The 26,690-nt window shown below is 43.0% G+C and overlaps 1 protein-coding gene across 1 annotated transcript in view; it reads left to right on the top strand.

Moving 5' to 3' along the window:
* Positions 1-26,690, top strand: part of LOC138304305 (serine protease 27-like) — a 190,548-nt gene that overhangs the window by 45,497 nt on the left and 118,361 nt on the right. The window contains exon 2 of the mRNA XM_069244257.1: positions 16,742-16,768. Coding sequence (XP_069100358.1) covers positions 16,742-16,768 — 27 coding nt within the window. The remainder of the gene's footprint in view (positions 1-16,741; positions 16,769-26,690) is intronic.

Below are 26,690 nucleotides of genomic sequence, written 5' to 3'. Positions count from 1 at the left end.
TGCACTAGAACAGATCATTGACAAGTTGAGAGTAGGTCTGCGGGTCAGATTTGCTTGCGAATGTGGGGACTGAGAAAGACCGAATAGCGGCCGAGGCTGGTGAAAGAGATCGAATAGTGGCCGAGGTTAGTGAAAAGTCCCTAAGGTCCTGAAGCGATTACGTTTCCCTTCCTGTAGTAAACCGACAGATCTGTTTTAGTTTTGGTAGCTCGCGATACATGCAAAAAGTTGTTACGAGAGGAGCTGAGTGAAGGGGGACTAGCCGCGAGGCTTTGTCAGCCGCAGTGTGTGAGTGTGACGTCACTAAGAGCCGCGCTGGGATAGGTTGGTTGGAGAGAAGGGTCGCGCACGGATTGGACGCAGTCCGTGGGACTCGATTGGAAGGGGAAAGGCAGGTAAAGAGTATTCCGGGAATTAAAGTCACCTATTGATTACAAATTTTGTGGAATAATAAGAGAACCTATTGAGTATAAACTTTGTGAATCAAAAGACGAGAAAATGAAATTCCTCAAAGCATTCAGGAGCGCGATGAAGGGAGAGTCATACATTAAAGCGAGCGTAGGAGAGGAGACGCCGCCCGAGGGTACACCAGCTTACATTGTAATGGAGGAAAAAGGGGTAGCTCCGTGTCTCTGGCTAAAGCAATGGCACAAGTGGACAGAGAAACATGGGAGCGTAGCATTCCCGATACATGGGACATTCAATATAAGGGTCCTAGAGAACTTGAGATTTACGATGTATGACATGAAGGTGCCTCCAAGGCCAGCACAGTTTGAGGCTCTAGCAATATGGGAACTCATGGCTAGACAGCAACAGAAAAACAAGTTTGAAACAAGGATGAGGAAGGTAGAAAAGACACTAGCGGATGCTAGGTGGGATAATGCGCAGAAGGTGTGGAGGTCAGATGTATTGCAGGGAATAAAATTGTTCCCCGCAATTACTAAGGATGAAGAGGAGACAGGTAAGAAAGCTACCTGTAAGACAGACCGGAAGTGTTCCAAGGACCGAGAGGACGAGGAAAAGTTGAGAAGAGAAGAGGAGTTAGAGGATGAGGAGTTGATAATGCAATTGCTGAACGACCGTCCACCACCTTATGCAGAGAATGGACAAGGTCCAAGTACCAGTTCTGCCCCTCCGGCATCGGTACAGAACAGTGAAACGCAGATTCCAGGAGCACCATCGGGATCTAAGGACCCGAGCTTACTGCTCACCCCACAGATACCGCAGGTCAGGAGAATGTATCCAGATGTGCCCGTGTTGAAACCAGCAGAACATTATCAGCCGCAGATGCCAGGGTACTACAGCAGTGATAACAGTGGAGGAATGATTCTAGATCCAACCGTAAGGGGCGCACAGAATGGTTACAACTCAACAATGGCACAAGCTGAAGCAACTCAGTTTATGATGCCTCAAAAGCAAATGCAGGGAGGAAATGTTCATGCTCAAATGACGGGGAGTCAGATGGGCATGCCGGCAATGATGGCCCATAATATGGGGATGAACATGCCTCAGAATATGGGAAATGGACAAAATCCAGATGCGATATCACTGCCCATTACTGTAGGTCCAGTGGTACCTTTGTATAGTCAGCCCAACTTAGGTATGAGCAGTCAGGGACAAATGCTGCAGAATGGGACAGAAAGAAGGTGTATAGAAAACATTCCAGGGATAACTCCGATAGCGGCTCAGCCAACTGGGTCTGGATCCTTGATGGAGTTTAGTCCCGTAGGCGCTCAGTCAACACTGGTGAGGTCGAGCCCCCCACTGATAATACCTTTGACATTGAATACTGAAAGGTTGCCACAACCATCGATGGCAGTCGATGTGAATGCCACACTGATGGGGGTAAATGCGCAACAGCTGACACAATGGTTCAACAGTTTAAATTCCACACAAAGTTCAGACAGTGGGAAAGGAGACGATTACTTGAGCAGGATGAGGCTGAACATGGAAGCACAAGAATTGGTGGAAGGGAATATGGGTGTGAACAGGTTAGAATCCTACACGGAAGAGGAATTGAGGTATCTATGTCCAAAGATCACGAAAGAGGTAAACAAGGTACATAAAAGTTTGCAGGAAGTAGCAGACAGGAACGGGATTGACATAGGCAAGACGAAGCACTTGAGCAGGAGCTATAGGTTGGATTTTGGGACCACAGATTTTGAACACATGAGATCAGCAGGCATGAAGGCACACCTTAGAGAATTGTTGCAGAGTGCCCAAGTGTGGAGGTGCTTGGACAAGTGGGAAAGCAGATGGGTAAAGAGGAAGGATAAGAGGAGGGACAGTGCCACAGAGCACAATGAGAAAGGACCGCAGAGTAGTGATACAGTAACTATGTTACCAATGAGGGAGACAGCAGGGGGAAAATTAGTACATGTACCATGGCACAGGAGCGATATTCAGTCTTTTACGAATGATTTTCCCAAACTGAGGGAGAAGCCGATTGAATGGTATCAGCAGACTGATAGGTTTGTGAAGCTTGCAAAATGTCTCTGGGAAGACCTGAACACACTATTCGAGATTGTGGTTCCGGCAGATTTGTGGGAGGATTGCAAAAGAGCTGTAGGTTGGCCGACAAGTGAACCGAGAGAGACAGAGAGACAGGTGCACCATCACCTATGGTGATGTGTCTGTACTATAAGGTGATTGAACATTTGAAGACGAAAGTTGCCGCGAAAAATGTGGATTGGCAGAAAATTGATAGAACTGCCCAAGAGGCTAAGGAATCGATTCATAGTTACTATGAAAGGTTGTTGAAGGCGTTCAAGAATTACAGTGGCACAGAAGCAATTGAGGCGAAAGATATGCTTCATTTTGTGTTCAGATTTGTGGAAGGGCTGAAACCAGAGATAAGTCAGATGATAAAATCGCATTTGATATGGTGGCAGTCGAAACCGATTGATGAAGTCTTGACTTATGCGAAATACTGTAGCGACGAAATTGAGGTGAAACAGAAAAAGCTGAAAGAGAAGGTGATGATGATGCAGCTTAAGGCGGCTCAGACAGGCTTGCAAGGTCTGCAAGGACTGCAAGGGTTACCAGGGATGCAAGGGTTCCAACAGCAGGTACCGCAACAGCAGCCGCAGTTGCAGGGAAGCATGGTGTTTCAGCAACAGCAGCCGCAGTTGCAGGGAAACATGGTGTTTCAACCACAGGCCAGAGGCAGAGGCAGAGGAGGTTTTGTGAATAATGGTCCAGATTTGAACACTGTTGTGACGGGTGTGCAGGCAATGAAAAAGGTGATGCCGTGTCACGCGTGCGGAAACGTAGGTCATTGGAAACGCGAGTGCCCGATGGTGGTGCAGGAAGGCGCAGGTGCAGGTGTAGGTGTTGGTCAGCAAAACAATGATGCCAATGCATTTCAGACAATGAGAGGACCAAAAATGAGGGGTACAAACCCAAATTTTCAGACCATAAACCAATTGCAGGGATTACAACCTATGCAGCCGCAGCAGATGCAGATGCCCCGTGTGCAGATGACGCAAATGCAGCCGATGCAACAGCAGTTACCTTTGGTACCTAATCAGCAAATGCAAATACCTTTGGCACCAATGAGTCAGCAGCAAATGATGGTTCCTCCACAGGTAACGGGTCAGGTAATGAGCACAAACGGCACAGTACAACAGTTCCCATTACACAGTGAGAGGGGAATAAACAATGTATGGGAGAGTGAAAGCTCAGAAGAGGAAGGAGATTGTGTGCTTGCGGCATCCCTAGAAGTTGATCAAAAGGGTCCGTACGTAGAAGGAAGAGTAATGGGTCATCGTGTTTCATTCTTGGTTGACACGGGAGCCACACGTTCAACTGTTAAGAGCAGTGAAGTACCAAATTTGCCACTCTCAGGGAGGACAGTTCAAGTGGTGGGAGTAGCAAACGGGCATCTGACGAACCCAATAACAGATCCGATACCAGTCAACATTGGTAACTATCAAGGGGTACATCAGTTTGTGGTGTGTGACTCAAGCCCAATAGCACTGTTAGGAAGAGACCTATTGTGTAAATTGGGTTGCTCGATCATGTGTTCAAACGAAGGAATAACAATAGAGACGAGCAATGATGGGGAAGACGAGGACAGTGTAGAGGGGGATGAGATAGAAACAGTCGACGAAGAGTATCCTCTGATTTGTCTTTTACCGATGATAACTGAAGAAGATATCCCAGCAGAATTACGGGAAACAGTCGGAAAGGAAGTGTGGGACATGACAGGGAAAGAGGTGGGATTGATGAAAGGAGTTGAACCAGTAAAAGTGATGGTAAAGCCCAATGCGATCTTTCCCCAGACCCCACAATACCACATGCCACAAGATACCCTCATGAAAGTTGCCCAACTTATTGACGAGTTCGTGAAGCAGGGAGTACTGAAAGAAGTATTAAGCAGCCCATGTAATTCACCGATAATGGGACTAATAAAGCCAAGTGGGAAAGTCCGACTTGTACAAGATTTGAGGAAAATAAATGACATCATAATCAAGTGCTGCCCTGTCGTACCGAATCCGGCTGTGATAATGTTTCAGATCCCTTGCGAAGCTGAGTGGTTCTCAGTCATCGATTTGTCACAAGCATTCTTTTCTGTGCCTCTTCATGAGGATAGCCAATTCCTCTTTTGTTTTAAATTCCTAGACAGAGTATACAGTTGGTGTCGAATTCCTCAAGGGTTTTCTGAGTCACCGTCGATATTCAATCAAGTCCTAAAGAAAGATTTGGAAGAGTTAGAGTTGCCATTCGAGTCAACCCTAGTACAGTACATTGATGACTTACTGGTTGCATCAAAGACAGAAAGTGGCTGCACAGCCGATACCATTGCTCTGTTGAACCATTTGGGAGGGAATGGACACAAGGTGTCTCCTTCCAAACTGCAGTTCTGTCAGAAGAAAGTGAAATACTTGGGTCACCAGATAGAGAAAGGGTCACGGAAAATAATGAAGGAAAGAATTACAAGTGTACTTCAAATGAGTCCACCAAAGACAAGGAAGGAGGTGAGGAAGTTTTTGGGAATGGTGGGATACTGTCGCCAGTGGATTCCCAACTTCTCGTCTCTAGCAAAGCCTCTACTGAAATTGACCCAGAAGGATGCCTTGGATCAGATCGAACTGAAAGGGGATGAGATGGATGCTTTTGTTGAATTAAAGGAGTGCATGTGCAGGGCTCCAGCTTTAGGTATGCCTGATTACACAAAGCCTTTCACATTGTTTTGCCATGAACGTGATGCATGTTCTTTGTCTGTCTTGACTCAAGCCCATGGTGGCGTAAACAGACCAGTAGCGTATTTTTCAGCTACTTTGGATCCGGTTGCAGCAGCACTCCCAGGGTGTTTGCGCGCTGTAGCAGCAGTTGGTATCAGCCTCACTCAGAGTGAAGGAATAGTGATGGGACACCCAGTAACAGTCATGGTCTCTCACTCAGTTGAGATACTTTTGACCCGATCCCGAACGCAGCACATGACTGGAGCAAGACTCACAAGGTATGAAACGACTATTCTGGGCTCACCGAATGTGCAGCTGAAAAGGTGCACTACGTTGAATCCAGCTACCTTGCTTCCTGGAGAAAATGCTGAAATTGAGAACGCTGAAGACGTCGAGCATGACTGCCTTCAGGTGACTGAATTTTGCACAAAACCCCGACCGGACATCAAGGATACAAAACTTGATGGAAATGACCAAATTCTTTTTGTTGATGGTTCATGTCTAAGAGATGGGGTGGGAATTTTGAAAGCAGGATATGCTGTATGTACTGTAACAGGGGTCTTGGAAGCGGGATGGCTTCAAGGAGTCTATTCTGCACAAGTAGCAGAACTTGTAGCCCTTACTAGAGCATGTCAATTGTCTGCATTGATGAAAGTCACCATTTACACTGATAGCCAATACGGGTTTGGGATTGTGCATGACTTTGGACAACTGTGGTCACAGAGAGGTTTCCTGACTTCTTCAGGATCCCCAGTGAAAAATGGGGAGAGAATAAGGGAGTTGTTACATGCCATTCAAGTGCCAGCTGAAGTTGCAGTGGTAAAGTGCAGTGCTCACACGAAAGGACAGGACTATGTGTCTCTGGGAAATGCCTATGCAGATCAAGTCGCAAGATTTTGTGCCTTGAACAGTATATTGTTAAGGGATGATTGGAATACAATAAGTGAACCGGAACTCGAACCAGCCGAAGCATTTGCCTTGAAGGTCGTAGATACAATAGAAGAACTAAAAGCACTACAAAGTGATGTCAGGGAGGATGAAAGAGATTCCTGGATTAAATCACAATGTTTAAAGAGACAAGACGAGCTATGGGTTTCACATGAGGGAAAACTTGTTCTGCCAAATAGTCTCTTATCACAGCTTGCGCGGTTCTATCATGGGCAAGCTCACCTAGGGAGAGATGCCATGATGAGATTGTTCAAAACTGATTGGTTTAACCCCAGATTTCGTCAAGCTGCAGAGGCAGTTTGCCATCGATGTGTCACTTGCCAGCAGATGAACCCAGGAAAGGGGACAGTTGTGAATGCGAGTCACATTGGTAGGGCAAGCGGTCCTTTTAGCCGTATGCAGATGGACTTCATTGAGATGCCTGTGCATGGAGGTTTAAGATATGTGTTGGTGGTTGTGTGTATTTTTAGTCACTGGATTGAGGCATACCCCACACGTAGAAATGACAGCCTTACAGTTGCCAAGCTATTATTGAGGGAGTTAATACCACGGTTCGGATTCCCGATCTCTTTAGAATCAGATAGGGGAAGTCACTTCAATAACGAGGTGATGAGGTTACTTTGCGAAGCACTGAACATTGAGCAAAAGCTGCACTGTAGCTATCGCCCTGAAGCATCAGGATTGGTGGAGCAGATGAATGGTACGCTGAAGTCGAGAATGGCAAAAATATGTGCATCAACAAATTTGAAATGGCCTGACGCATTGCCCTTAGTGCTAATGTCAATGAGAAACACTCCGGATAGAAAAACTGGATTGTCTCCGCACGAAATTCTCATGGGCAGGGCTATGAGACTTCCTGCAGTTCCCGCAAACATGCTTTTGAATATTACAGATGATATGGTGTTAGACTACTGCAAAGGTCTGGCTGACGTGGTTCGCTCTTTCTCTCACCAGGTGGAGGCGACCACCTTGCCACCGATCCAAGGTCCAGGACACGCCCTGAAAGCAGGTGACTGGGTCGTGATAAAGAAGCACGTGAGGAAGTCGTGTCTGGAACCCCGTTGGAAAGGCCCTTTCCAAGTGATCCTGACAACAACTACTGCTGTGAAGTGCGCGGGGGTTCCCAACTGGATTCACGCCAGTCATACAAAGAAGGTGTTGTGTCCCACAGATGAGGAAGTTGAGGCGCTGAAACTACCAGTGCCTGATAAAACGGTGCCGAGTGCTGAGACAAAACAAAAGCGAACTGAAAGCGGACAAGCAACAGCAGAAGAAAAGGAGATATTATTGGAGAACGAAGAGTCCGACTCACTTGGGGAAGACCAAGGAGAAAGTTCAGACAGCGACGACGAAGCTGCAGGTGACAAAGAGCCTGAAGCAGCTGAGGGTAGCAAAAAGCCTGAAGCAGCTGAAGGTGACAAGGAGCCTGAAGCAGCTGAAAGTGATACAGAGCCTGAAGAAAGTAACGGTGACGAAGGGCTCGAAGAAAGTGAGAAAGCAGGAGAGCCTGAGCAAAAGGGGGCTTTCCCAGAAATAGATGATACAGAAGAAGAAAAAGAAAACGTGACTGACTTCCCTGAAGGTGGGGACAAAGAAGAGCAGAACGAAAAAGCTCCAACCTCTACAGAAAAGAACGCAGGTCCATCAAATGGACACGGTGCAAAAAGAAGATTAAGTATCTCACCGATAAAAGAAAAGGGTAAAGAAGGTTTGAACGAAGGAGGAAGGCCGAAGGTGAAAGAGAAAAGAAAGGAAGTGACTGTCGTGGAACAATCGTCAAGTGAAGAAAAGGACTTGGCGAAGGAGGAGAGTGCCAGCGAAGCAGAATCAAAAAGAGAAGCAAAATTGAAAAGGAAAAGGATACCAAACAGGAGGTATTCCGGTCCTGAATGGGCATATGCAGTCAATGATGATTGGACTGATGAGTTTGTATCTCTAAGCATCGAGAACGAGGAAGAAGAAGAGATACCAATAGAAAAGAAAAGTTTCATAGACTCTGTTGATTGAAAAGGTAGTAAATGACATTGCTTGCTGCAATCTAACGTGAGACAAACAACCAGTTGAGACATTGCTAAACCGAATTGAGACAAATGCTTCTAACCGATAAGTGACTGGCCTTTTGAAGAAGACGGTGTGAAAATTGTGCTCGTTCAGCTTTGTAACTGAATTGCTAAGTAGTTTCATTTATAAGTGCTTCTAGCTCTCTGATTCTATACAGATCATGCCTGGGTACGCTATGCAAAACAATAGAAAGAAGTATTGTAAATACGTTTGTATAGGCTTGGTACTAACATGTGTACTAATAATAATGGCAATTGTGTTTGGAATGCATGGAAAGGGTGAGAAGGGGACTATTGCTGCTTCTACTATTGTTCCTGTTACTGTCACTGAACTAACACCATTGAAAAGACTAGCAATGGATGAGAGGCTCTTGCATGATAAGAAAGAGCTTTCGTATAACGTTTTCTATCGCTTGTTAACAGAGTATGTTGAGACTATGGATGCGAAAGATTGTTATGTGTGTACCCAGATACCGACATCAGTAAAGGAAGGGGTGACTTATCACCACATGCCTCTTACATATGGGATTACATGTAGTATAGTAATGTCTAGGTTTTATGGTCAATCTAATATACAGTATTTTTTCTCAAATTATGATGTTACCTTTGCTTATGTTCCTATAATAGCGCAGCTAAGCGAGACTGCAAAATATTGGGATTACAAAATTATGAGGGATTTTTTCGAGCCAATGCAACCTTTTGAAACGGCTCATGCTCATAGGGAGAACCTTACTTGCTCAGTCTCCGCTGTAGAAATAAGCTTTTTAGATCGCACAGATGATAGAAGGGCTCAAATGAAGGCGAAATTAGAAAAAGAACTGCATAAGAGGACTTCAGTAGATAATTATGATTTTGCTGCTATAAAGACACAAGGGAAAATTGCTTTAGATGCTTGGCATGTAGGGAAATTTTGTATATATCGAGGTGAATCTTACTATGACAATATTTTTGTAGGAGCGAGTGAATACAAACATACGTTTATTTTTAAGGCCAAATGGACATTCATGATGGACGGGCTTGACCCTGTCATTCCAGGGGTGTATTACATTTGTGGGCATAATGCCTATTATCGTCTTCCAAAGGGATGGTGGGGAAGATGTTATCTGGGTATAGTGTTTCCAAAGGTTTATCAACTGGATGACACATCGATGATTGAAAAGACACCTGGATCCCATCGTATCCAGAAAAGAGAGACCGCAGCTGCTGTGGTAGGTGATATATTTGGAGCCATGATTCCTTCATTAGGGGTTGTGCTGAATTCCATCAAAATAAGAAAGTTGTCTACTATAGTGGATAACATGTTGACAAAATTTTCAGGTGCTATAATCCTGATGGATGCTGAACTTGCAGCGGAAAGAGCTATGACTCTTCAAAATAGGCTTGCTTTAGACATTCTTTTAGCAAAGGATGGAGGCGTTTGCAAAATGATTGGTGCACGTCACTGCTGCACCTATATACCTGATAATAGTGTGAAGATTAAAACTATGCTTGCTAATCTAACAAAAGAAAGTGCAGATTTGAAAGAACTGAAAGAACCAGGAGTGTGGGAGAAGGTTGGAAAGGGACTTGCTTCAGTGGGACATTGGATTGGGGGAATTTGGAATGGAATATTATTGAAAATAATAGAAGGAATATTAATAGTAATAATTTGTATATTTGGAATTTGGGGAATAAAAAGGGGAATAATAATGATTATGGAAAGAATTAAAAGAAGAAAGGAGGAGAAAATAATGAAAAGAATGGCAGAAGAATACAAAGCGCAAACTAGGGGAACTAAAAGGAAAAGGGAGCTGACAGAATTTTAATGGGATAAAATTTGTGGGCTAAATTTGTGTGATGACAAGTAGTCATCAGAGGAGGGATTGATGAAGCAGAAAATGAAGGTTTTGATTTATTAACGCATAAACGTAGTGCTGACATAATCGTGTGTGACATTAACCGAATTAATAAAGATTGTACGGGGACAAAATGTGCCCTCAGAGTAGTTTGCCATCATTTATATGCGTGCTTTATATAACGTGGTGTATTAGAATTGCACTAATCCGACATAATCATAAACGTGTGCTACGATTTGCTTATTTGAAATGCCTTAGCTTAGCATTACTTTAGCGGAGGCTTTGGCCTAGTTGCCTGGTCTCACGGTTTAAATGTTCGTATTTTTCCACTGTGCTATTAAACGTGTATTTCTGCTTGAAGCTGTACTTTTCCACAGAGACTGCTCACATGCTTATCTTAAAGTTGGTGCCAGCATGGCATATTTTCTCTTAAATTCAAGGTCGGCTTGCAGGTGCGGACAATGGAGGCTCTGAGAGTAAGCTAATGGAGAAACAATGTTGCAATTTGCGTACCCATCTCCAAGGATAATGTATGCTCAAGTAAAAGCTTGAGAACTGACGTTTTTGATTGGTCAATTTGAAGCTAACCTATGAACCCACCAATGGAGACCCTACAGGACTTGAACTGTTGTCTATAAAAATCAGGTGCACGAGAGAGAAGCTCTCTCTCTATCTTCGGACATCCCGCCATTTTGACTTCGTAGCTAGTATGACCCATTTTGCTGCGACGCCATTTTGAGAGACTTTGATACTTTCTCTAATCGAGAGAAAGAGACTTTAATGATTCTTGCCCTAGAGACTTTAACTTTGATTTGCCCCTTTGCATGAAGTAGTAGCCTTACTTTGCCGCCGTGAGGCAATTGCCCCGTTCACCCCTGCCCCTTTGTCCCGTCCTATGCTGATCGAGAAACGATACCTGTGAGACGAAGACTTCATTGATTGCTGATTGGAATTGGTAATTATGAAAGGAAATTGTAAAATTGCATTGTGTTTCCTTTAGGTAACCAACTGCTGATTTTGATAAGGACCCTAGCTAGGAGTTTTCTAAATTGATGTTGCCAAATTGTTTTTGCATGAAGTCCCACATGCCGATGCTAATTTGAGGTTAGGTGAGGATTCCATATGTCGCACGATGCAGTTTGAGATCTTGTTATGCGGACTAAATGTACGCAATTAGCCCATTACAGATTATCGTATTAGTGCTTTGCATTGCCACTATCGAATGCCTTGTGATTCAAATGCTACATAGATTACACTTGTTCCGACGATATGGACAGCTATTAATGTTCATTTATGTTTATCATTTGGTGTTGAGACACATCTATATTGTGCTAGCTTTGTTAATATAGGGAAATAAACTCATTAATTTTGCAATAAACTGGTGTGGTCATTCCTGGCTGAAAGGTCAGGGTTCGCCGAAATGTATTCTGGATTAATTGTTAAGTGTTATGTTGTTCAAGGTGTTGCTTATGTACGTTATTGATTAACGATATAAGGTGAGTGATCAATTAATAGTACAGAGAGTTCCCACTTAGTCAAAAGATTCATCGGCCTAAAGAGCGTCCAAACGTAGGTAAATTGTTACCACGTTCCGCTCTATCACTGGTTCATGGATTCATTCCGCCTGATGGCCTTTTTAGCTAGGGTTCCACATTCAAAGCGGTTTTGGATGTGGTCCACAAGGAGTGAGTTCTTGCTGGGTTGCGAAAGGTCACTTGATTCTGGCTCTCTCCCATTGTCTCTGTTCAGCTCTTCACCTTCAGGGGCTGAATGCTGATGTTCTGAACTTTTGTAGTTAATGTCTCTACTCTATTCAACCTTGCTTTTTGCTTTACATTGGATTCACTCGGCGGGTGGCTTGATGTGTTTTCTGTCTGGTGTTCGCTAAGGTCTGGGCTGTTACTTTGGTATTCCTCATAAACAATGACAAGAGAAGCAGATGCCACAATTACTATAGTGTAATCCTCCTTTCTCTAATCCTACTCATTCGTTGGTCAGTAATTTCTACCCACCAACCTTCCCCCTTGATTGGTGCAGCTTTTGGAGGTGGGCAGGCGTTATATTTCCACAACATAAAAACTCTTGGGAACCTTAATAGGTACATGGAGGGGTATTTGACTTCAATTGACTTGATCGTATTTTGCCCAGGTCCTGAAGACAGTCTACAGCTCTATTAAAACTCATCAAAATGTGTTGGTAGAGGACAACAGATTTTTTTAACCTTTAATCTACGGACCATCTACTGGGGAGGATCCCATACATTACAGAAATCAGATTTTAGAGTGTGTGAGAATGTTTATGCATTAGTAATATAGGGAAAGGATGCGTCCTCTTATTGATAAATGTTATTGATGCATTTAATGTTTTTGTACATATGTCTGCTTTTTGATCAATAAAAGGAGCTTTATATTATACATTTATATTATTGAGTGACAAATCACATACTGACTTACTATGGATTGTAGGTGAACGGAGGGCAAAGTTTCTTATTGGTTAACAATACCGGAAGGCCTTACATTTTAAACATGCTTCTGGATTTTGTTCTGTACAGAGGTTGAATTAACCTCACTAGAAATAACAAAGGCAAGGACTAATAGAACTTTGATAATGTCCCGATTACTTACCAGTAATCACGATTTCTCCAGGTTCTTCAGGGTAGAAGCTCCTTTTAAAAGAGGAGTAGCTGTAGCCGGCGAAGTTTGAAACAAGTGGGGCATCCAGATTACAGACTCACGCTAAGGTGCACCGAGCCAGCCATCCCCAGGATTTCTACTGAACACAACCTCTGTCTCTAAGTGATTCCAAAGGTTTTATGAGCCACCACTTTTTTTCGTTTGTTTTTTTTATACAGCAAACATACAAAAGCAAGACGCCCCCTCCTACTTCCACAGTCTTCCATTTTATTGTTAAAAATCTTAGCACCTTATCTATAGTACTAACTGCTGGCCTAAACCCTGCTTGCAGATCAGAAATGGCCTTGGTGTCCAGAATCCATTCTTCTAGACGGGACAGAATTTGCTTTGCAAAAAGTTTTTGGAAGTTGTCAAGTAAGGAGATTGGGCGGTAGTTGACAGGGTTAGAGGGGTTGCCTTTCTTAAAGATGGGAACTATCTCTGCTCCCATCCAGGAGCTCGGGACAGGTGCTCCTGCAGTTACCGCATTGGAAATGAGGTTCAGATATGGGGCCCATATATCTGGGTTTGTCTTGTATAAATCGCCTGGTATTTTATCAAGGCCGGGGGCCTTTCCCCATTTCAGTGAAGCGATCGCAGACTTGGTTTCTGCCAGGGTAAATTCAATTTTGGGGGTCTCAGTAATCATGGTATGGCTCAATTCCCTGGTAGTAACCTGTCCTTAAATTTGAGGTTTTAATGTGTAGTAAACACACTAATTTTATAGTCCTTTTCTTCCAATTCTCTTCGTGAGCTCTTGTTTACTACGTATGGACAGTGGTTGCCCTGCCAATTTCTGCGCAGTCCAACAACCTTTGTTTTATATTTATATATGGAATAAAGTATGCCATGCGTACATTATAGCGATATTGCTAGTCACTGAGGAATTCCATGAACATAGACCATAGACCCTGAAGGCAGATTTCTTTTATAATGGTGTGGAACTCCAAGGTGACTTGCAATATCCTCATTAGGTATGGCAGGGGGTACTTTATCCCTTATAATACACGGTCACACCATCACCTTTTCCAAAACCACTAAAAATGTTGGTACATGGCGCATTCATGTGAAAGAGCGAGCATGTTTGCAAACATGAAGAATAAAAAATACAATCTCTACTGCAAAATTGAAGGCATCAAAAAAAGTGGTTAGATATTTGTTGTAAGAAGATATTAGAATCAGTTTCATACAAGTCTATTTTATGAAAGAAAAAAAAGGTGCAGTCACTGGGAATATGTTGAAACATGCAGAAAGATTATAACTTCTCTATAATTACGTAAGGATTGCAACAAATAAACATATTGCCATAAATATCTCCTGCTTGTCACTTTACAGCTACAAAAACAGAGCTAAAAATTGAAAAGCCACGTTAAAGGAAAATAGATACTGTTTTAGGTTTTATCTAGATAGCGCATGTGCTGTTTCTGCAAGACATGTTGTTCACGTATAGTTGGCTTACAGCCTGCCATAGTTTACCATTTGATAGTTTCAGTGTCGCTCTTATTTCCGTTGTCCCCGCTTTGCTATGGAATGCGGGCATCATTTCCCTTTTTCTTCTGTTTGGCCCTCCCCTGAAGCAGAGGCCAACTACTTGTGTCCATCCACTGCTCCCAGTTTTGAAACTACTTTTTTTTTTTCTGTTGAAGCACTCCATGTGAGTGCTTGTGTGTAATGTACGTCTCCCAGGTCCCCGTCTACATAGCTTCTATTCCATCCCATATGTCCTCCTTCCATGTTGCTTCTTTTCCCTACCACCCCCTAACTTGCACTCTTCACTACTGCACTCTACTCTGTGCAACTCTACACTACTGCACGCACTCTATCCCAGTGTCACTCTATTCTGTGCCAATCTATGCCACTGCACTTTATGCTACTCTGCATTAATACATTCTACTCTACTCCACTACCCTATTTCTCAGTCCACTCTACCCCACCGCACTCAGTGCCCCTGCACTCTGCAGTAGTCTATGCCATTGCACATCACCCTATTGCATTCTACTCTACACCACTGGACTCTATGCCACTCCACTACTCTGACACTTTACTTTCCGCCACTGCACCCTGTCTCTGCATTGTATACCAAAGTATGCCACTGCACTGTGCACCACTCTCTGACACTGTACTTTATGCCACTCTACTCAAAATCACTATACACCACTCTAATCTACTCTGCACCAGTCTACACGACTGCACTCTGCAGAAGTCTAGTCTATGCACCACACTCTATGCCAGACCACTCTATTCTGCACTACTCTACTCTTCACCACTCTGTTCCACTGCAGTCTATGCCATTGTACTCTGCCATTACGGTTGTCTGTTGCACTCTACACCACTGCATTCTCTGCCCCTCTACTCTGCACTACTATATGCCACTACACTGTGCTATTGCACTTCACCCTATTGTACTATACAGTCTGCCACTGCCACTCCACTTTGCACTGCTCTCTGCCGCTGCACTGTATACCACTCTGACACTGCATTGTACACACTCTTTGCCCCTGTACTCTACGCCACTCTTCTCAAAATCTCTATAGGCCACTCTACTCTGCACCAGTCTAAAGCACTCCACTCCACTTTGTGTAATGTATTCCACTGCACTCTATTCCATTCAACTCTACTCTGCGCCACTCTACTGTGCCACTCTATGGTTCTGCACTCTATGCCGCTGCACTCCGCAGGAGTCTATGCCACTGTATGCCATTACAGTTCACTCTATTGCATTTTACACCACTGCACTCTCTGCCACTCTACTATGCACTACTTTATGCCACTGCACCCTGTCACATCAATGTACCCCACTGCACAGTACGCCACTCTACTCTGCAATAGTCCACTCCATGCCACTGCACTCCACACCACTGTAATCTATGCCACTCTGCACCATGCCACTCCACACCATTGCATTCTATGCCCCTCTAGTGTACCCACTCCAACCTACTCTGCTCTAATCTATGCCAATCCACTCTATGCCACTGCACTAAACTCTATGCCAGTCTATTCCACTCCACTGTACTCTGTCACTTCACTCTACACTGCTCCTCTCTAGTGTACCACACTCTAGCCACTCTACTACACTCCACACCACTTTACCTCATGCCACTCACTCTACTCAGTACTGCTGTAGAACATGAATAAAAGACATTGGCAAAGCCAACAGCTCTTGTGCAGGCAAAAACTATTGGATTTGCCTGCATCCTATGTATTATGTTGTTAGTTTTTGTTAAGTGCAACGATTACCCCAAGAAGTGTTGTGGCCCTAAGTAGGTCCTTAACCAGAGTTTAGAGTCAGTCATTATGAGTTTTTAAGACTTTCATGAAGTTCAGATTCTCCTGCATGGTCTCTAGCAGAAAAGGTAGTTCCTCCTTAACATGAGTAAAGCCCAGAGCAGAAAAACTAGAGTAGAGGGATCACATGGAATGTAGCAGATTATTTTTCTCGCATAGAAGGTCCCTGTTCGTAAAAAGCCTATAGACACTTGAACATAAGTTTCCTCACTGGAAGCCAGTGGAGGACCAAAATTGGAGACATCTAGGCACTTTTCTTTAAAGCAGGCAAAGAACGGGCTGCCTCATTTTGCAATAACTGGAATGTTTGCAAGTCATTCTGAGGTAGACGTTGATATAAAGCGGAGCAGTAGTCATCAGGTTCAGCCGTGCATGTCCTTTTGTCAGCCTCATTTACCAGGGTAAGTCTTCCTTTCCACGTGCCAAGGATGATAATCTATGACCGGAAAGACATCATATGACCAATCACTCTTCACTTGACCTAGCACATACTCCAACCCAAAGGGCACACGGACACACAACAAGAAGGCATACATAAATACACACATAGATGACAAGTGTACACGTGCTTGTGCGTATCAAGAGGTTCATAGATTCTACTCTGAGTTTCATCCATCCACAGATGCTTGAGTATTGTTTAGTGGCCCTTACATCTGTTATAACCGCTGCTCGGAAGCCACGAGTACCATGTGAAAACCTATTCTGCCGTCATCAATGTAAAGTTGTAATTATTGTCCATTTTCCTTCTTTTTCAGGGCTCTTTGGGATGGCCTCTGCGCAAGGTAAGCTACTTCACAAAACATATTTTTTCCCAGCCCACATGGCTTCCCTCGTCATGACTTCACTACTGCATCATGACGACCAAGCATTCAATGTATATGTGTTGTAGCTTGTCACAGGTTCCAGCCAGTAAATGTTGAAGAAATGTTGGCTGCTGAGCTGTGTTATGCTCTATAGGCTAGCTCCCACCACCTTCCACCCTACCAAGGGGTACAATAACCACGGTGTCTTGTAACCAAGTGTAAGTAAGAGGCCTAAGACTGCACCACAGGAGGTAGAAGGCCTCAAAACTGAAATTACTTACTATCTCTTTTGTATCTATGGTCGTGGTGTTTTGTTTATAACACGTGGTTGTGCCAATACCCTTTTAAATAATCTGTGTCCTTCTGACAAGACCGGCCCTCTACCTGCAGAATGTATGAAGTGCTTAATTTGAGCCTGTGGTTGAAGGCGGGGCCCACCGGCACCCCTCTTTGGGGTCCCAAAATGTAGTTTTAATAATCAGACTTTAATTCAGAACACGAGAGGGAAAGGCAGCGAAGCCGGAAATAAAGAGAAATAGGGAAAAACAGTGATAAAGAGAGAAAGCAAGGTTGAAAAAAGAACCTGGGCAGGTAGTTTTGTCACTGGGAGAAAGAGGCATGAGGTGAAGCCAAGATCATACAGTGTTGGTATTCTTAAACCACTACATTCAGTATTACAACCATGGGGCTTCTGAGAAAGTGTGGGCCAACATTTAGTTTTTGACAGATTAAGCACTGAATATATAGAATTGTACTTCATGAGCTATCATCAATGGAGTTATTTTCCACCAAGTAGTTCACAGTGATATTTTAGACCAAAGCTTGAGTTCTCTGTGATGTTTCTTGAAACTACAAGGTGGAATGCCTCCTTTATTGATGCATACCTGTGGACAATTTTTAGGTTTTCTTTAGACTGCCCAAGGGAGTGGGCTAGAATCTTTGAGAGACCCAGAGAAAATAGGGCCTCCCCAAAAACCCTTCCCAATACCCTTCTGTCCACCACTAAATAGTAAAGCACTGACAAACCCAATAAGTTTAGCATGTGAAAGCAATTGACTTTGCCAATGCTTACTCACCTCCTCACCCTCCATTCTCCCCCTACTCAATTAAACTTTCGAATATGGTGGTCGGCCATTATGGTGTATTAAAAAAAACATAACTGTGCGGGATATTGCTTAAATGCGACTAAGCAAACAGCACAACAGAAGTGTGCCACTCTGACTAATAATAATAATTAATAATGGCATAAAAAGTGGAAGAGGGCAGGACATTCGAAAAAAAAAGTATATGCTTCTGTGGAGTAATGAACAAAAATAAAATACTCCCCTCACATCAAGCAGTGGAAGGATACAACTCATCCAATCAAAAGTTATGTGAAGAGTAAATGCCCAAGGGGTGAGGCTAACACGCAAGGAGGGAGAAAAGCCAAAGAATGAGATTAAAGGAATTGTGATGGACAAGAAAGCCATTCAGTGATTAGCAAGGAACTAATCCCGAGCCCCATGCTATGTATGTTTTTCAGATCTTTATGAACAATTGGTGTCAAACTTCTGCTCTCGCAGATTTAAAATGTGCTTCGATGAAGCTCTAAAAAACAAATAATCTTCCAGTTTGGTAGGAAACTCTGAGCCCAAATGTATTTTAAAAAGGTGCGATATTTCACTGCTGTAAGTTTTAAATTCTTTGGGTATAATTTGTCTTTACACCTTTTAACATAAAGCTAAATGTGGCAATGTATGAATACATAGTGCAACAATATTGAGAAGCAAGCTTTGGCAATGCCAGTAGGTCTTGGCAATTTTAGAGCTGTAGGCTTTGACAATGTTATTGCATTTGTGTACTGATCTGGGGCTGGTTTTATTAATATACTCTACACATTACCATTGCCAGCGCCTATACTTCTTGAGGGGACCCATTGGCTATGCTCTGTGATTGGAGAACATAATCCTACCTGCTGTGAGCTGGATGTAACCGAAGTGTATCTTTGTGGGAGGTTTTCATTTCCCCTCAGGCTGTTCTCCAACTGAAATGTATCAGCAGTACTTTCTTGGTGATGTTGGTGCCAATTACTTCAGCTGGAAGCCACAGTGGAATGTTACTGAAGCCAAGCTGCACAGCTGAGAGGCTTCCGTCTGAGAATTCAAATGGATTACAAGCCGCTGGGACACAATGCACTCAGCAGTCCAGACGGTGATGTGTTTATTGACAAACTTTGCTCTGGCCCTGTGAGACTGCCTCACTCAGGATCCCAACACAGCTTTCTTCAGCTTAATTAGGCAGTCAATGACAGCAAAGACTGTGCCACGGTCATGAGATTAGCTGGCAACAATGCATGCGCTAGAAATACAGGCATTCATGCACTTCCAAGAATGTCCTTAATTGCAATTAATACAGCAAAAATAACAGTCGCAGCAAGTACGCAGCTCTATTCTTTTATAGATGGCATATGCGCCCCAAATACACATCGGAGCGACTGAAAACTTAAACGCTGAGAGCAACCAAAATGAAAACATAAGCGCTGAATTATTTCAAACAAAATGAAAACGCTGAACTATTTTATTATGTATAGGTTCTGCTAAAGACATTTAACATTTCCTGAGACCAAGACTGGTGCAGTAGTTTTTTCTCTGGGGGATCCCTCGCAGACCCCTTTAAAGGGACAGCCTCTCAAGCTCTGGGTACGCAGCAAGTTTAATGCTCACAGGAGACATCTGTGTGTGTGTGTGTGTGTGTGTGTGTGTGTGTGTGTGTATAGCCACGCCAGGGGCCTCCTAGCCTCTGGAAGGGGAAACAAGACTTATGCCATGCTAATGCAATCAGTTGTCAACAATACATGTGATAACGCGTCCAGCCCTTATAAATTACCTGTACCTGGACACGTTGGAGGTCGGTGAATCTTTTAACCGAGTCGGGCTCTCCTCATCCTCAATAGTCGAGTCACTCAGATCAATAATCAATAACTGTTGTAATCGGTAATCAGTACTCAATTAATAGATCAATATAACACATCAGAAATCAATAACAGTTGGTATTTCGGCGCACCATGACCTTTCAGTCATGAATAACCACACCAGTTTATTAAAAGTTTGTGAATTTATTTCCCTATATTAACAAAGCTAGCATATATATATATATATATATATATATATATGTCTCAAAACCAATTGATATATGTATATGAACATTACTAGCTGTCCATAACGACGGAAGAAACGCAATCTACTCAAAATCTGGATGATGATACACTCTGTTATAGCAATGCAAATCACAAATGTGACTAACTGTATTTGACTAATTGCATACATTCGGTCAGCATAACAAGATTTCAATTCTTCATGATACATTGAATGAATACCTCGACTAACCTCTAATTAGCATTGGCATGTGGGACTTCATGCAAAACGAATTTAGTTAACACAAATTTGGAAAACTTCTAGCTAAGACCCTATCAAAATAGCAGTTGGTACCTAAAAGGAAAAACACAATGCATAATACATTTATCCTTTCATATTTACCAAATACAATCAGCATTCAAGAAAAGTCTTCGTCCTTCAGGTACCGGTTGATCAGCATGGGGCAAATTTCAAAGGGGCAAAGTTAAGGGCAAGTTTCCTTGCAGCGGCAAGGAGAATGGGGCAAAGTTACTGCATGGGCAAGACGGGGGCAAATCAAAGTTAAAGTCTCTAGGGTGAGAATTCTTAAAGTCTCTTTCTCTCAGATAGAGAAAAGGCATCAAGGTGTCGTCCAAAATGGAGTCTGGCATCAGGCTTCAAACTGGCATCGAGGAAAATGGCTGACTTCTCTTTGTCCGGTGGGTTTAAGTAAGAAACATTCCAAATTCTGCATGGTCTTCCATTGGAGGGTTCATAGGTTGGCTTCAAATTGTCCAATGAAAAATTGTCTTTTACTAGAACTTCTTTGTGCATACATTAGCCTTGGAACCTTGGAACACAAGTTGTATCATGGTTTGCCAATTATTTTTGGTATCTGTACCTTCATTGTCCGCACCTGCAGAGACTGACCTTGTATCAAAGGGGATGTAACCGGCCTAGCACGAAACCTTGGAGATAAGTGTACCAGCCAGTTTCTACTGGAAAAATACAACTTCAAGCAAGAATATATATTTCATTAATTCAAGGAAAAAAAATCACGCAGTTAGAATTTGAAACCAAGCAACTAGGCCAAAGCCTGTACTAAATTTAAGCTAAGCAAAACAGTATTCAAACAAGAAATCATGGCATACATTTGCGATTATGACGGATTAGTACAATTTTAATACTTCGTGATTAATAAAGCTCGTTTATAATGATGGCGAACTACCCCGAGGGCACAATTTCCCTCGTTCATTATTTCTTTAATTAAAATCACACTTCATTATGTATTGATCACACGGTATACATGAATATATGTCGGACCTTCTTTTTCTGCGTCATCAATCCCTCCTCTGATGACTAATTATGTCATCACATCAAATCTACCCACAAATTTTATTCCATTAAAATTCTGTATAGTAATTTGGCACTTCAGTCAATTCCCTTTTTCTTTTAGTCCCTTTTGACTTCTCCCTATATATTTCCACCATTTTGTTCTCTATTTTCTCTTCTCTTTTTCTTTTGTTCCTTGCTTTTAACATTTTGAAAGCTTTCCATGTTCCCCAAGAGCCTAATAAACAAATTAATATTATCAATATTCCCTTTACTATTTTTAGTAACAATCCGTTCCAAACGTTGCTGAGCCAATTTCCCACGGAAGCAAATCCCTTTCCAACCTTCTCCCAAACTCCGGGCTCTTTCAATTCCTTTAAATCTACGCTTTCTTTTGTTAAGTTCGTAAGCATTGTTCTAATCTTTCCACTATTATCTGGTATATAGGTACAGCAGTGACGTGTACCAAGCATTTTGCAAACGCCGCCATCCTTTGCTAAAAGAATGTCTAAGGCAAGCCGATTTTGAAGAGTCAAAGCTCTTTCTGCAGCAAGTTCAGCATCCATCAGTATTATAGCTCCTGAAAACCTTGTCAGCATGTTATCCACAATAGTAGACAACTTTCGTATTTTGATTGAATTCAATATGACTCCTACTGAAGGAATCAAAGCTCCAAATATATCTCCTACCACACCAGAAGCTGTCTCCCTTTTCTGAACACGATGTGATTCAGACAGCCTTGGAAATTTCTTTAAGTCGTCTAGTTGGTAAACCTTTGGGAACACTATTCCCAAATAACACCTCCCATACCATCCTTTAGGAAGACGATAATAGGCGTTGAGTCCACAAATATAATATACTCCAGGAATAACTGGGTCTTGTCCATTCAGCATGAACGTCCACTTAGATTGAAATGCATACGTATGTTTACATTCACTCGTTCCCACAAAAACTGTGTCATAATATGATGGAAATCTATGTATACAAAATCTTCCTACATGCAATGTATCTAAAGCTATTTTCCCTTGTGTCTTTATTGCAGCAAAAGCATAATTATCTACAGACGTCCTTTCGTGTAATTCCTTCTCTAATTTCTCCTTCATTTCATTCTTCCTATCATCAGTGCGGTCTAAAAATTCTATTTCTACTGGTGAAAGCAAGCATGTAAGGTTCTCTCTATGTGCGTGAGCTGTGTGAAAAGGTGACATTGGTTCGAAGAATTCCCTCATTAATTTGGCATAATAATCTCGAGCTATCTTACTTAAATGCCCTATTATGGGGACCTATGCAAAGGTAACATCGTAATTAGTATAGAAATAGTGAATGTCTTTTTGAGCATAAAATCTGGAAGCTACTATACTACATGTAATTCCATACGTAAGAGGCATGCTGTGATACGTTACCCCTTCCACTACTGAGGTAGGTATTTGTGTACACACATAACAATCTTTCGCATCCATGGTCTCAACATACTTACTCAGTAAGCGATAGAAAACGTTAGATGAAAGTTCCTTCTTATCATGCAAGTGTCTCTCGTCTTGCTCGAGTCTCTTGAGAGCTGTTAGTTCAGTAACGATAATAGGTTTAGAAGTAGAAGCATCATTCGTCTCACTCTCGCTTTTACCATGCATTCCAAGAATTATTGCTACAATTATTAGTACGCATGCGGTTATTAAGCCTATACACATGTATTTACAATACTTCATTTTACGCCCCTGTGTAGTGAAACTAGTCATGATCTATATAGAATCAGAAAGTTGAAGGCACTCTATCAAAGCGGTTTTGCAGGTATTTACAAAGCTGAACGAGTTCAATGTTCACACAGTTTTCTTTAGCAGCTTAGTCTCTTATCGGTTAGCAGCGTTGTCTCAAAATCGGTTTCAAAGTCAATCAAGTTAGCAATGTCTTAGCCGGTTGAAAAGTCAGTCAGGTGATCAATGTTTTCAATCAACAGAGTCCATAGAACTTTTGTTTCCAAAGTGTAGCTCTGCTTCTTCGTTCTCGAGACTGAGGGATACGAATTCGTCTGACCAGTTGTTATTGGCTATGTATGCCCACTCCGGACCGGAATACCTTCTGCTCGGTATCCTTTTTCTTTTCAATTTTGCATCTCTCTTTGATTCTTTCTCGCTGGTACTTTCCTCTTTGGCCAAGTCCTTTTCTTCACTTGGTGTTGGTACTACGACAGACACTTCCTTTCTTTTCTCTTTCACTCTTGGCCCTTCACTGTCATTCAACGTTTCTCTAGTTCTCAGTTTTACTGGTGATATGCTTTGTCTACGTTTTGCACTGGGTCCACTTGACGGACCTGCAACCTCTTACGAAGGAGTTTGAACAGTTTCACTCTGTCTGGTTTCGTCTTCTCCCTCTGGGAAATCAATCAGGTTTTCCTGTTCTCTTCCTGTATCGTCTGCTTCTGGGGAAAGCCCTCCTCTGATCAGACTTTCCTGCTTCTTCACCTGTTTCGCGCCCTTTGTCACCGTTACTTTCTTCAGGCTCTTTGTCACTCTCAGCTGCTTCAGGCTCTTTGTTACCTTCAGCTGCTTCGTCGCTGTCTGAGGCTTCTCCTTGGTCTTCCCCAAGTGAATCAGTTGCTTCGTCCTCAGAGAATATTTCTCCCTTCTCTAATTCTGCCTGTTCGCTTCTAGTCCTTTTTCGCTCCGTCTCAACGCTTGGCACTTTGTTATCAGGTACTGGTAATTTCAGCGCTTCAACTTCCTCGTCTGTGGGACACAATACCCTCTTTGTGTGACTGGCGTGAATCCAATTGCGAACTCCCGCACACTTCACAGCAGTGGTAGTCGTCAGAATCACTTGGAAAGGTCCTTTCCAGCGGGGTTCCAAGCACGACTTCCTCACGTGCTTCTTTATCACGACCCAGTCACCTGCTTTCAGGGTGTGTCCTGGACCTTGGATCGGTGGCAAGGTGGTTGCCTCCACCTGGTGAGAGAAAGATCGAACCACATCAGCTAGACCTTTGCAGTAGTCTAACACCATATCATCTGTAATATTCAAAAGCGCATTTGCAGGAACTGCTGGAAGTCTCATAGCTCTGCCCATGAGAATCTCGTGTGGGGACAGTCCAGTCTTTCTGTCAGGGGTGTTTCTCATTGACATTAGTACCAAAGGCAATGCGTCAGGCCATTTCAAGTTTGTCGATGCACATATTTTCGCCATTCTCGATTTCAATGTGCCATTCATTTGCTCCACTAGACCTGATGCTTCAGGGCGGTAGCTACAATGCAGCTTTTGCTCAATGTTCAGTGCTGCACAAAGCAATTTTATTACTTCATTATTGAAGTGACTTCCCCTATCTGATTCTAAAGAGATCGGGAATCCGAAACGTGGTATTAACTCTCTCAAGAGTAGTTTTGCAACTGTGAGACTGTCATTTCTGCGTGTAGGGTATGCTTCAATCCAGTGACTAAAAATGCACACAACCACCAACACATACTTCAAGCCTCCATGCACAGGCATCTCAATGAAGTCCATTTGCATCCTGCTGAATGGACCCCCTGCTCTTCCAATGTGGCTCAAATTTACTACTGTTCCCTTCCCTGCGTTCATCTGTTGGCAAATGACGCAACTGTGGCAAACTGCTTCAGCAACTTGACGGAATTTGGGGTTAAACCAATCAGTTTTAAACAACCTAATCATGGCATCCCTCCCAAGATGAGCTTGTCCATGGTAAAATCTGGCTATCTGTGTCAAAAGGCTATTTGGAAGAACGAATTTCCCTTCACTTGAAACCCATAATTCATCTAGTCTCTTTACACATTGTGATTTGGTCCACGAAAGTTTCTCATCCTCACTGACATCATTCTGTAAGTATTTCAATTCGTCCATCGTATCTATCACCTTTAGAGCAAATATTTCTCTTGGTTCGAGTTCTGGTTCACTTATCAAATTCCATTCATCCCAAAGCAATATACAGTTCAATGCGCAAAACCTTGCGACTTGATCCGCATATCCATTTCCTAGGGAAACATAGTCTTGTCCCTTTGAGTGTGCACTGCATTTCACCACTGCTACTTCCCCTGGTAACTGAATGGCATGTAACAATTCTCTTATTCTTTCACCATTTTTCACTGGTGATCCTGAAGAGGTCATGAAGCCTCTCTGTGACCACAATTGTCCAAAATCATGCACTATTCCAAACCCGTATTGGCTGTCAGTGTAAATGGTAACTTTCATTAATGCAGAAAGTTGCCATGCTCCAGTAAGGGCTACCAATTCTGCTACTTGTGCAGAGTAAACCCCTTGAAGCCAAGAGGCTTCCAGAACACCTGTTACAGTACATACAGCGTACCCTGCTTTCAATACACCCAGTGCATCTCTTAAACATAAACCATCAACAAAAATGATTTGATCATTTTCTTCTAATCTGGTATCTTTGATATCAGGCCTTGGTTTGGTGCAAAATTCAGTCACCTGAAGACAGTCGTGCTCGATGTCTTCAGCGTTCTCAATTTCAGCATTTTCACTGGGAAACAAGGTTGCTGGATTCAACGTAGTGCACCTTTTCAGCTGTACATTAGGTGATCCCAGAATTATTGTTTCGTACCTTGTGAGTCTAGCACCAGTCATGTGCTGTGTTCGGGAACGTGTCAAAAGTATCTCGACTGAGTGAGGGACCATGACTGTTAAAGGGTGTCCCATCACTATTCCTTCACTCTGAGTGAGGCTGATACCAACTGCGGCTACAGCGCGCAAGCACCCTGGCAGTGCTGCTGCGACCGGATCCAAAGTAGCTGAAAAATACGCTACTGGTCTGTTTACGCCACCATGGGCTTGGGTCAAGACAGACAAGGAACATGCATCACGTTCATGACAAAACAATGTGAAAGGCTTTGTGTAGTCAGGCATACCTAAAGCTGGAGCCCTGCACATGCATTCTTTCAATTCAATAAAAGCATCCATCTCTTCTCCTTTCAGTTAAATTTCATCCAATGCATCCTTCTGGGTCAGTTTCAGTAAAGGTTTTGCTAGGGTTGAGAAGTTGGAAATCCATTGGCGACAGTAACTCACCATTCCCAAAAACTTCCTCACCTCCCTCCTCGTCTTTGGAGGACTCATTTGAAGTACACTTGTTATTCTTTCCTTCATAATTTTTCGTGACCCTTTCTCTATTTGGTGACCCAAATATTTCACTTTCTTCTGACAGAACTGTAATTTTGAAGGAGACACCTTGTGTCCATTCCTTCCCAAATGGTTCAATAGGGCAATGGTGTCGGCTGTGCAGTCACTTTCTGTCTTGGATGCAATCAGTAAGTCGTCAATGTACTGTACTAGGGTTGACTCGAATGGCAATTCCAACGCTTCCAAATCTTTCTTTAGAATCTGATCGAAAATTGACGGTGACTCCAAAAACCCTTGAGGAATTCGACACCAACTGTAGACTCTGGGGGTCATTCTGACCATGGCGGCCGGTGGCCGCCAGGGCCACCGACCACGGGAGCACCGCCAACAGGCTGGCG

The sequence above is a fragment of the Pleurodeles waltl genome, chromosome 7, assembly GCF_031143425.1.
Source record: "Pleurodeles waltl isolate 20211129_DDA chromosome 7, aPleWal1.hap1.20221129, whole genome shotgun sequence".
NCBI classification, from domain to species: domain Eukaryota; kingdom Metazoa; phylum Chordata; class Amphibia; order Caudata; family Salamandridae; genus Pleurodeles; species Pleurodeles waltl.
The sequence above is the reverse complement of the archived record's forward strand: the minus strand, read 5'-3'. Positions and strand labels throughout refer to the sequence as shown.